The sequence below is a fragment of the Rana temporaria genome, chromosome 13, assembly GCF_905171775.1.
Source record: "Rana temporaria chromosome 13, aRanTem1.1, whole genome shotgun sequence".
Classification (NCBI taxonomy): Eukaryota; Metazoa; Chordata; class Amphibia; order Anura; family Ranidae; genus Rana; species Rana temporaria.
Genome location: NC_053501.1, coordinates 73,858,216 through 73,870,878, shown reverse-complemented (window position 1 = coordinate 73,870,878; position 12,663 = coordinate 73,858,216). Strand labels below are relative to the sequence as shown.

The window sequence follows — 12,663 nt, the reverse complement described above, 5'->3', positions numbered from 1 at the left end:
AGTGGTCTCTGAACCCGGAGGTCTTTGTGGAAATTTCCAACAAGTGGGGTCCGCCAGATGTGGATCTGTTTGCCTCAAAGAAAAATTCTCAAGTACCTCCAGTTCTTTTTCTTTTTTCAGACTAGATGGGTCCCTAGGAATAGACGCTCTGGCGCACCCTTGGAGCTTTCGGCTGTGCTTCGCGAGGGCTATATACACAAGTGTGGAAGGTGTATACTTCTTGCTGTAACTCGTCTGGTCAAGACCGAAACGATCTTGGTCCATTTTAGAGTTTTTGCAAGAGGGAGCAGATAAGGGTCTGCAATCAGTACTTTAAAAGTGCAAGTATCTGCTTTGACAGTGTTCCTGGAAAGATCTGTGGCCTCAGAACCGCTAGTGGCTAGGTTCTTCAAAGCCCTTTCTAGGTCTAGACTGGTTCAGATTAAGGGTTTCCCGAAATGGAATCTCTCGGTAGTTGTACAATTTTTGCCTAAGGTAGCGTCAACAGGGAATCGCTCCCAGGATATTGTGCTACCTACCTTCTGTGCAAATCCCTCAGGGAGAAAAACTTTTTCATATGTTGGATGTAAGAAGGGCTTTGTTATGCTACTTAGAAATAACAAAAAGCTTCAGACACACAGAATCATTATTTGTTCTTTTTGGAGGCAACAAGAAAGGTTGCCAAGCTTCAAAAGTTACCTTGGCCAGATGGTTAAAGTTATCTATTCTGGAGGCCTACTTTCACGCAGACATCGTGCCACCAGTAGGAATCTGTGCTCATTCAACAAGAGCACTTGCGACCACATGGGCAGAGCGAGCTGGTGCCACCCCTGAGCAAATTTGCAAAGCCGCAACATGGTCAAGCTACCGTACGTTTGTGCAGTATTACAGATTGGACCTCACATCTGCCAGTGACCAGGCATTCGGCAGAAAGGTTCTACAGGCTGTTGTCCCGCCCTAAGGTGGTAAGTCTCTGTTATCCTCTCTAGATGCTGTCCTGAAAGACGCCTTGAGAAAATTCAAGTTGGACTTACCGGTAACTTGTTTTTCAGAAGTCTTTCAGGACAGCAACGACCCGCCCTAGTGTTTTAATATGCTATGCTGTGACTAACGTATGTGTTTGTGTTCCAGCCGGGGCCGGAGGTTTCTCTGAGACAACTGAGGTATGCTAGGGAGGTACCTCCCTTCCTTTAAAGATCTGGAGGGAGGTGTTTCCTGTGGTTGGAGTCACTATCTCTCAAGGTGCTGTCCTGAAAGACTTATGGAAAACAAGTTACCGGTAAGTCTAACTTGAATTTTCTAAAGACTACATATGCCATGGTACCTTGCTTACAAGCAGTAATTCCTATATAGAATCCACCTCCTCAGCACCTCTGTAGTGTCTTAGAATCCTAGGAAGTAAATGTGTGGGGATCTTCATAAAGTAAGTTTGCAGACCTCAAGATCATTCAGATTAATAGGAGTAGGCTATAAATAACTGAAATGCAACATGGAAATATGTTTACGTTTTGACCACTAGGACATGTGGGTTGTTTTTTTCCTTTTTATAGGTTGTAGGATTAGGATTTTCAGGGCTTTTGAGTAGGGGTGAGCTGAGCTTAACACCCCCCCCCCCCTGGTGTTTGGGGACCTGGGTCCTGCCCCCAGGGGACATGTATCAATGCAAAAAAAAGTTTTTAAACTGATGTTTTTTTCAGGAGCAGTGATTTTAATAATGCTTAAAGTGAAACAATACAAGTGAAATATTGCTTTAGATTTGGTACCTGGGGGGTGTCTATAGTATGCCTGTAAAGTAGCACATAATTCCCGTGTTTATAACAGTCCCTGCACAAAATGACATTTCTAAAGGAAAAAAGTAATTTAAAACAACTCGCGGCTATAATGAATTGTCGGGTTTCCGCAATACAGATAAGTCATTGAAAAAAACAACCGTGGGGGGGGGCCCCCCCCAAATTCCATTACCAGGACCTTCAGGTCTGATATGGATATTAAGGGGAACCCTGCGCCAAATAAAAAAAAAGGCATTTTGCAGAGTCTGCCAACCTGATAATATCCTGCCTCGCAGCTGGATCAACCATACCACCCGCCTTCGTGGCAACCTGCGTCCCGGTACCCACCACTGCTATGTCCGCCGTCTGAGCAGGCAGAGCAGCTCCGGTCCCGGAAGTCGGGGCCACTACAGGCCCCCTGTTATGTACCACGTACCTGGTAACCAGAGCCCGGTTGTAGGAGTAGGCCTCTCTCACAGCTCCGGCTTGTGAGCTGCTGGATAGGGAACAGCAGACTCAAGAGCCTGGCGGGGTAGGAGTGCCGGCTAGCTGGATAGATGAGTAGATGTAGATCACTGTTGGAAGTGTAGACTGGAGCTGAAGTAACCGGAAGCAGGGTCCGTGACACCGACAGAAGATTCACAGCAACAACTGAGAAGGCAAGCTGGTTAATAGACAGCAGACGGAAGCAGGGTCAGACAAGCCGGATCACATTAGATAGTTCAGATAGTCAGATGGGGTAAGCAGGAGAGTCGTCGTGGTACAGGCAGGTAGGTCGGGCAACGGTGGATCAATCAGAGGTAAGTCGATAGCAGCCGAGGTCAGGATCGGAGAGGTGCGGAAGGTCAAACAAGCCGGGTCAAAAGGTAATAGCAGGTAATCAGGTTTCTTCAGGTAAACAACGTTCAGAGACTGTAGATCAGACAGCAATGTGCTGGAGCTGTCAGTGTCCATTTAAAGCCGTTTTTGGCGCCAAGGAATCAGCGCGCGCGCGCCGTTAACGCACGCGCACCACAGGTGCGCGACGATGTGCAATTGCGCGCCACTGTTTTAACCCTCTGGAAGGGTTCCGAGACTGAGAGGTGAGTCCCCTGACACCCCCCTACTGGCGGAACCCATGCCGCCACTGGGCTGGCAGTCCCCCCTTTTCTCAAACTGGCTGACCAAGCTCTTAAAGCGGGAGTTCACCCATAAAAAAATTTTTACCCTTAGATTGATGCTCATTTTGTCTAGGGGAATCGGCTAGTTGTTTTAAAATCGAAGCTGTACTTACCGTTTTAGAGAGCGATCTTCTCTGCCGCCTCCGGGTATGGTCTTCGGGACTGGGCGTTCCTATTTTGATTGACAGTCTTCCGACAGGCTTCCGACGGTCGCATCCATCGCGTCACGAGTAGCCGAAAGAAGCCGAACGTCGGTGCGGCTCTATACTGCGCCTGCGCACCGACGTTTGGCTACTTTCGGAAAATCGTGACGCGATGGATGCGACCCTCGGAAGCCTGTCGGAAGACTGTCAATCAAAATAGGAACGCCCAGTCCCGCAGCCCATACCCGGAAGCGGCGGAGAAGATCGCTCTCTAAAACGGTAAGTACAGCTTCGATTTAAAAAAAAAATAGCCGATTCCCCTAGACAAAATGAGCAGGAATCTAAGGTTAAAAATTTGTATTTCCGGGTGAACCTCCACTTTAAGTCCCGCCAGGAACCCTTGCAAGCCATCCTGCCCTGTCACACCCACAGCGGGCGCCACGCTCCCCCCAGCCTGCCCACTCTCAAGATCCTGAGCCAATACATCTTCCCCCCCCCTCTCTGACCGCCGGCCCACCTCCCCCGCCACCACCCCCAGTATGGCCCCATGAAAGTGGAAGAGAAGCTGACTTACCGGGCCGCCCGGAAGAAATCCCACCGACCGTCTGGGTCCTTGATCATCCTCCGAGCTTACCAGCTCCCCCTCCGACAGCCGACCGGACTGCTCCTCCTCACCAGACAGCTCACCAGGCGACCTGTCCCTGGCAGCCGAGGGCCCGGCGCTCAATCGACTCCTCCCCAGGGCACCGGACCCGCCCACCGATTTCTCCGTTGACTTGCGCCCACGCGGTTGCAACGAGCCTGCTGCACCGCCATCTTCCAGATGTGACGCACACGACCCGGACCCATGCTGTGCCTGCTGAAGGTGATCGCCTGAGGAGGTAGGTGGCCCGGTCACTGCCGCCGCCGACATCCCCCGCCGAGGCTCCACGCCACCTGGAGACGCCTCCGGGGGCAGAGCCCGCACCATCCGACTCCATGCGCCGTGCGGGCCTAGTGGTCCGGTGGGGGATTCCTCCTGGGATCCCCCGCCCTAGGCAAGGCAGTGCGCTTGCCAGGGGGGCCCTAGGGGGACTCCCATGATTCCGCCAAGCTTTAGGGGAGGGGCCAGTGAGTAGCGCTCCGGAGGCCTGGACCTGCAAGCTTGCACGGCCTCTCTCCCCGCCGTACCTGCATCTGCCGCTGGACCCGGAGCCAATCCTCGCCCTGCATTGCGGCTTCTGCCTGCAGTTGGGCCAGAATTTTGTCCACCCCAGACATGCTGCCTCCTCCTAGAACTTTCCCCCTCTTTTGCTCCAGGCTTTTCTCACATGTCTGAATGGGCCTAAACAACTCGCGTACATGGAGGCTTATGCCCTGGCCTGTACACACGGTCAGATATCTGATGGAATCTAATCCTATGGATTTTTTCGTCCGATATCCGAGGAAGCTGACTTTCATCAGTCCTGCCTATACACTATCAGTCAAAAATTCGACTGTGTCCAACGTGGTGACGTAAAACACTACGATGTGCTGAGAAAAATTAAGTTCAATGCTTCCGAGCATGCGTCAACTTGATTCTGAGCATGCATGGATTTTTGACCAATGGACTTCCACACAGACTATCGTTTTTTCTATCGTTTTTTTTATTCATAGGAAAATTTGAAAACATGTTTTATTTTATTCACCGATGGGAAAACAAACCGATGGGGCCCTCACACAATCGGTTTGTCCGATGAAAACCGTCCATCGGTCTGTTTTCATCGGACAAACCGATCGTGTGTACAGGGCTTGTCTGGACATGAATGGAAATTCAGCTGGTTCACCAAGGACTGGATGAGTTTCAATCCATCTATGGCCATTCCTAAAGAGAAGTCAATCTAATATGATCAACTTCTCTCAAACCGGCTTGTTAAAAATGTTTTCCTTTTGATCTGCAGGGCTAATCAATGTATTCTAACCACTATCACAATGCAATGTCTCAGTGGAGAGGATTCATCCACCCACCTCGCTTGTGTGAATGAGGGGGATCTCCTCGGTGTGTGTGGTGTGTGTGTGTGTGTGTGTGGTGTGTTTTTTTTTTTTTTTTTTTATCGGACACTTACTGATCAAAAACTGATCCATCTATGGTCAGCTTACTATACAATCTGATTGTACAATATCTTTTGGATCTACCACCAACTATGTAGTACAAGGGCCTGGATAATGAATTGTTTAGGTTTGTCCTCATATTACAAAGTTTTGGTAAATCAAAGCGCGATTGTGCAGAAATTGTAAAGTGTATGCTCACCTTTACTGTTCATGTGCAAGAGCACTAAGAATGACAAATGTTTTCCCTGACACATTGTCTAAAGCTGGGTACAGACTATTTATTTTTATTTATTTTTTGTTCAGACTGCTGGAAGAAAAACTCAAAACAAGGTGGATTCAGAACCCCCCCCTCTCCACTCTGTGCTGTTGTATTGACAGCAGGACTCCTCCACTGATCAAGAATACAATGATCAGTGCTGCAGCCTGCTGATCAAGAGGATTTCCAGCAGGACCATTTGACAGAAGCCAAGGTCAGCTTCAGCTAGTTCTCGAGCTCCATTTAAAATCTTCAGAAATCACCCTTGGGCAGCTATTATTGCTATTACTCCTTATTGGCTGTAAACCAAAATCAAAGCAATCAAATTGGCTCTGTGTGTGTGTAATACTGGTGCATCCCGCACCATTACATATGTTTTGGTGCGCTGCACATGCTTCAACTAGCTCCGCCCCCTGCTCGGGAGGAGGAGGGGGTGCATTTTGGCATATTTGCCCTGGACACTGTGAATTGCCTTGTCCCACCACTGCTTACAACCATTTTCCCTCTAAGGCTTCATTAAAGCTTCTACATATGAGCTGCATGAAAGACCCAAATATTTTATGCAGGTCACCACCACATGGTATATGTTATGCTGTGACACAATACTTCTGCTCACACCAATGGGACAGGTTCCTGTATGTTAATTTTTTACTAACTGTTTCTGAGGCACTTGCTACTTAACCTCTTATCCACCGCCCGCCGGAGGAGACATGTTGCCAGAGGACCTGAGGGGCTTCATCTCCCAAGGGCTGAGCTGAGCAGGGGTCTCGGGCTGCAGCAGGGTGGACTTTATGGGAGCCTCTGGATAGAGGGGTGAGTGCATCCTTACTGTGTTTTTTGTTGGTGGAGGTCGGTCGGCCTACAGGCCACAGGCAACCCTCCTTGTGCAGTGGCAGGAGGTGTCCTGGATCCATCCCCCCTCTGAGCCCAGGCGTGGAGAGAGGCGGCAATGCGGTGTCCCCTTGGCAAGCTCTGGCGGGGCCTCCATCATGTACCCATGATGGAGGCTAGCTTGGCGCGTCATTTCTGGGGCGGTGACATCATCGGCCTGCGCTGTGGACATGGTCCGACCCCCTTAAAAGACCAGGAAGGATGGATGGCCGCGCTGGTGCTATCACACATGGACACGGCTGCAGATGACAGTATTGGACGCCACACAATTCCAGGATGCAGGAGGAGGCTAAAATACCATCAGCCCAGGCTCCGGGAGGCGAAGGCACCAGCAGGATGCAGGTAGGCACCAGTGGGTGACAGTTGTATCCTTTGAAATGGGACAGCAGCTTGAATTTTGGTGCTCACTAGCAAGCTGGGGATTACATCAGGAGTTACTGGTGTCACCGGGTGTGCACTTTAGTAAGGTATGGTGGCGTTTTCTCACCGCCATGGGTCCCCCTGTGGTGTGTGGGTTTTTTTTTTTTTGCAGGTGAAACCACCCAAAGAGCCAAAGCCCACTCCCAGAAAGCGGAGTGCAAAATGTGCTACCAAGATGCCTTTTGGCATACATAGAACAGCTATGCCAAATTTGCATTGACAGACAGATGCAGTTTATGCAAAACTTTTTGGATTCGTGAGGGATGATAGGCTACTAACTTTTCAAAGATCTCAAATTTATTGTAGAGGTTGAACCTCCAGCAAATCCTACTGGAAGTTCCTCTCCCATGGCCTTACCAAGATCAGAAGTCTCATCAGGGTCACAGGAGACTGTGAGGGAGCGAGCGGGCAGCAGCACAGTTGGCGTTCTGGCCACAGACAGGTCAGACTCGTAGCAGGAAGATGGGAGAAAAGGAAAGGAAAGGCCCCAAGTACAAATTGTCCCTAGAAGATGTGGAGGATTTGCTTGGGGCCATATATGAAACTTTGGATATTAAAGATGAGAAAACTTCCTTCCAAACATGCCCTGATGTACCAAGGGTTAAGGAAGAAAAAAGCCAAAGTGTTCCCAGTTCATCCGGTGATGTCAGACACCATGAAAAATGAATGGGCAGACCCCCAAAAAAAACGTATTTGCGGCAAAAGTCACAAGAAGCGGTTTCCTTTCAGTGACGATCCACAGGAAGTGTGGAACATAACTCCCAAATTGGAAGCACCACTTTCCAAGGTTTCTAAAAAATCTTCATTGGCATTCGAAGATATGAGATACTTTGAGAGATGGCATGGATAAGAGGGGTGACATTATCTTAAAAAGAGCTTGGGAGAAAAGTGTCGCCAGCACTAGCCACCACTTGCATGGCAAGAAATCTTGAATTTTGGTTATCCCAATTTTAAGACCATATTAAAAATGGAACGTCTAGGGAGGAGATCCTGAAGACTTCCGGTTCTCTCCAAAGCAATTGGCTACATTGCGGACGCATCCGCAGAGTCCGTCAAACTAGCAGCAGGGTCAGGAGGACTAGCTGTTGCAGCAAGACTTGTGATTTGGATGAAAACCTGGACAGGGGGACTCTGCATCCAAAATTAGGTTATGCAATCGCATTTACTGGGGATTTTCCTTTCGGATCAGGCCTAGACGAGGCCTTGGGAAGAACAGCGGACAGGAAGAAAACCTTTCTTGATGAAAAGCGCAACCCTCCACAAAAGGGGGCGTTCTCTTCATCATGAAAAAACCTCAAGAGAAGAGAGATTGTCCTAAGAAAAAGTGGACGGGTCACAAAGGGAAACAAGGGTAATGTCCTTCTTTTGGCTCTTCTAACCAAACCACCAAGCAATGACAACAGAGTGCCAGTAGGGGAAGACTGGCTACCTCCCTACCTCAATGGCCGAAGACGACAGTCAATACATTTATTTTGGACATTTTCACAAGGAGCTACTCCTGGAATTCAATTGTTGCCCTCCGGAGAGATTCTATTAACAAAACTTCCCAGAGATCCAGACAAATCCAAGGCCATTCCACCACTGTTAGGGGAGACGGTGACCAGAAGGTCCTTACTCCAGTCCCAGAGAAGGAAAAAAGTAGGGGTTTTTACTCAGTGTTCGTGATCAAAAAAAAAACTTCCGGAACTTTCGATACTAAATCTAAAGCCCTTGAACCAAGTCATACAATACAATTTTTTTGCATGGGATCCATATTCTTGGTCAAAAACAGCCTGCAAATAGAAACGTTTATGGAGACCATGGATCTCAGGGATGCATATCTCCACATTCCCATCCGAGAAGAGTCCCAGAGATGTCTAAGGTTAGCGGCGGAAATAGAAGGAAAGGAATAGCACTTCCAGAGCAGAGCTCTTCCTTTCGGGCTATCCTCGTCACCCAGCATATTCACCAAAGTATTAGAGGAAGCTCTGGCCCCTCTAAGGTTGAAAAAGATGACCATTGTTCCATATCTAGATGACCTACTGTTTGCAACTCAGTCAGAAGCACAGCTAGTAAAGACCTTACAGAAGCGCAACTATGACTGAAGTCTCTGGGCTGGAGTCATACAAAAGTTTGGACTTACAAAAGTCCAATCTGTGTCCCACTCAGAACATCCGGTTCCTGGCATATCTGCTTGACTCCATAGAACAGAAGACTTCCCTACTGGAGGAGAAGATTCAAGGCCTCATCGGGAGGGTGAGTTCTGTACGGAACAACCTCCCTGATTATCTATCAGGAGCTGATGTCAATTCTGGGTCTGATTACATCAATACCAACGGTCCAATGGGCAAAATACCATTTAGGACCTGTGGTGGTGAGGGTCCCAACAAATTTAAATCGGGGGTCTGGCTTGGAAGATGGTACCCTGAAGAAGCACAAGCATCCAAAACTGGAGAGAGCTTATGGCGATAGCCAAAGCCATAGAATTCTTCCAAAACCAGCTAAGAAGTCATCGCATCCTGATACACTCGGACAACACCACAGCAGTGGCTTATGTGAACAAACAAGGGGTCACAAGAAGTCCTTCCCCAAGTCACATCTCCAATCAGATATGCAGATGGGCAGAAGAGAACCTGCCATCACTGGAAGCAGTCCATCTAAAAGGGAAGACAACCAAGTAGCGGACTTTCTCAGTCGCCAGGAGATATCCCAAGAGGAATGGGTATTACACCTGGAGGTGTTCAGGGAAATCACAGCCCACTGGGGAGTTCCAAACATAGACCTGTTTGCCTCTCGGAAGAATGCCCAGGTGAAGCGTTTCTTCTCACTAAACCAGCAAGATCAGCTTCTAGGGATAGACTCTCTCTCTCTCTCCAAAATCCTTGGAATTTCAAACTGCTATGCCTTCTCTCCGGTTCATCTGATTCCGCGGGTGGTGATGTTACTACAGGAACAGATAGAACTTGTATTGATCGCACCATACTGGCCCAAAAGAGCCTGGTTTTCTCAAAAAGCCCAAGACCCAAAAATGTCCCACATGGGATTTGTCGGTGGTTCTCAGGGGGATGATCAAACCTCCCTTCGAGCCGCTACAAGATGCATCCTTCAAACAGATACGGATTTACTCCGAAAGTGACGTTAACTTTTCATAAGTCCCAGGATATAATTCTACCTTCATTCTGCAGTTCACCAAATGGCAAAGAACATGAACTAAGTCTTCTTGATGTCAGAAGGTTTCTACTTCAATATTTAGAAGTTGCTAATGAATTCAGAACATCAGATGCTCTGTTTTGTCTTGTACGCAGGCTAACTGAAGGGCAAGCAAGCATCCAAAAAGACAATGGCTAGATGGATCAAGTCAGCCATACTAAAGTCCTACAGTTTTATGGAGATAACACCACCAAAATAACTTAAAGCTCATTCAACAAGGGCTTCAGCAGCCTCGTGGGCAGGAGCCACTCCAGAACAAATCAGCAGGGCTGCAACCTGGTCAAGATTCTCGACCTTTGTTCAACATTTACAGGCTGGATCTGATTTCCAGCCAGGACCAGGCTTTTGGTAGGAAAGTCCGCCAAGCCGTTGTCCCACCCTAAATCTGGTGAGTTTCTTGGTTATCCTCTAAAGAGCTGACCTGGAAGACGACTGGGGGAAAAGCAGAGTTCGTTTCTTACCAGTAGTCTTCCAGGGGCAGCACGATCCCACCCTAAAATGTCTAACCTTGTGGGGTTTTGTATTATGTTTTCATTTTCTGGCCTTCAGTTCTCATAGATGACTGACCAGGGACCTGAGGGGCTGCCTCTTAAAAAGACTTAAAGGCAACGTGTTTCCTGTTTGTGAGGAGGAGCTCCATCTCTCAAGGGCTGCCCTGGAAGACTATTTGAAACAGGGTTACTGGTAAGAAACTAACTCTGCTTTTTAAAGAACTAAGCTGCAAGTTGAGGGGGGAAAAAATCCTTAAAGGTGATGTTCTATGGAATATTTCTTGTGTACAGCGCAATACAGGAAAGATGGGAAGCTTGGAACTGAATGCATGGCTAAACGTGTTGGAGGGAAGTATTTTTGGGTTTCTAGAGAATTGGGGTGGTTTTTTTTCGGGGGGGGGGGGGGGGGTACAACCTATATGCTTAAGATGGTTTGCACCTACAGGGAAGGGGGTCTGCAAACTCCATACATCGAGTAGTGTTATGGTAAAAGATGCATTTAGTACTTACTCTGTTGGGGCTCCTGATTCTTGAGACAAAGTATCTCTCCAAGATTGTATATCATGTAATGACTAAAGTTGTAGTTTAATTATTCTTGTAAGCTAAATATTACCAATGGCACATATGATTGTCCAATGTTTATCCTGCATTGTTTATACTTTTATTTTTATTTTTTCTTCACACTACAGGGGAAACTTTTGATGGAAATTTGTGGAGTGAGTCAGTAAAATCAGATAACAGTTGCTATAAGGATGAGATTTCAGAGAAGTGTCATGCCAGTCAACATTGGATTGAAAAGTCTTCATTAAACCTGACCCAACTTGGCAGCTAGACGGTTAACAATTTAATGTGACCTGATATTGATTTGTTCTGTTCCCCCTGGAATGGCTGTGGATCCCCCCCCCCCCCTGATTAATACTCTATTTTACTGGGCAAGATGTGTGACTTCCCTCCCTCCCCTCTCTCTCTCTTCCCCTTTCCTTACCCTTGCAGCCGAACTTTAGGACTGTTTACTCTGTGCACAACCTGTTTGTTTCTATACGACTGTTATTGACTGTCTTGATGCTCTGATTTGTAACACCTGTACTGCATAAGCTTGTAATCGTTTGATTGTATCAATAAATATTCCTTCTGTTAAAAAAAAAAAAAAAAAAATCCTGACCCAACTTCCCCTTTTTTTTCCCCTTCCCCCCCCCTTTTCCTCTACTCATTGTCATGGTTAAAGGAGAATTACAGGTATAGATATTTTATAAATGGGACAAAATATATATGCCTTGTCTAGCTTGGGCCAATGTAACTATGCATATACCATACCTGACTGATGCACCTAGAATCTGGAAATCACTGAAGTAGAGACTGGTAGTCCAATGATTTCCACCAGCTTCTAAGTCCCAATCCGAGTGGCTGCCCTACTGCATTCTGAACAACGGGATCAGCTGCTTGGTACAGACCCATTCAGGGAATGCTTTGCATTTTCCTGATTTGAACGAGAAGGATGAGGTGGACATGGGTGGTGATGATTTTAACGTTCTCTACCTCATCCAACCAGAGAATGGTTTGCAGTGATTGCCGGCTTCCATTGGTTCAAGCTAGAATAATGTAAATATGTAATAAAATATCCATACCTGGAATTCTTCTTTAAGGCTTGAGGGATGTTCCCTGGGTAGAGACCTCCCCCAATACAACACTCAAATTTTGATAAGAGATTTCAAATGACCCACTGAGGATATATCTATAGTGCACAGAGCCCCCTCTGAAAGGAATGCTCATCATTGGTATTGCAACTGGCGTTACAGTATGGTCATATGGGCAATTTGATGTACCCATATTTGTACTCTCTTATTGCTCCCTATTTTAAGATGTGTACGCTTGTATATCAAAGTCTGTTGTACTCGGATTGCATAACACTTGTTGAATAAAGATTTACTGAAACGGAAAGAATTTAATTAAATTGTTAAGCGTTCATTATAATATTCATATTGTCTTGGGTGATTTCATGTCTTCTAAAAGACCCCTCTAAAGGACCTGTAATATCCATAGCAGACCTGAAGGGCCTGATATAATCTCAATATCTTGTATATAGTAAATACAAACACAGGTAACTCAGTTGTATAAAGTGGCGGCTGGTGGAATTATTTTTTTTTTTTGGAGGGCGGCAAACAGTATAACACCCCCCCCCCCCTCTGGTCAGTCGGTAGCACTTACCCCATCACTGGCGGCTTCCCGTTCTCTTGCTCTCCACGGGCCATCACAGCGGCGGGTGCTTTCGTTTTCTCCCTCCTCCTCCGCGCCAAT

The 12,663-nt window shown here is 47.3% G+C and overlaps 1 protein-coding gene across 1 annotated transcript in view; it reads left to right on the top strand.

The window, feature by feature from the left end:
• Positions 1-12,339, top strand: part of LOC120920639 (cholinesterase-like) — a 73,671-nt gene extending 61,332 nt beyond the window's left edge. Inside the window, exon 4 of the mRNA XM_040332833.1 lies at positions 11,058-12,339. Coding sequence (XP_040188767.1) covers positions 11,058-11,200 — 143 coding nt within the window. The 3' untranslated portion in view covers positions 11,201-12,339. The remainder of the gene's footprint in view (positions 1-11,057) is intronic.
• Positions 12,340-12,663: the final 324 nt, after the last annotated feature.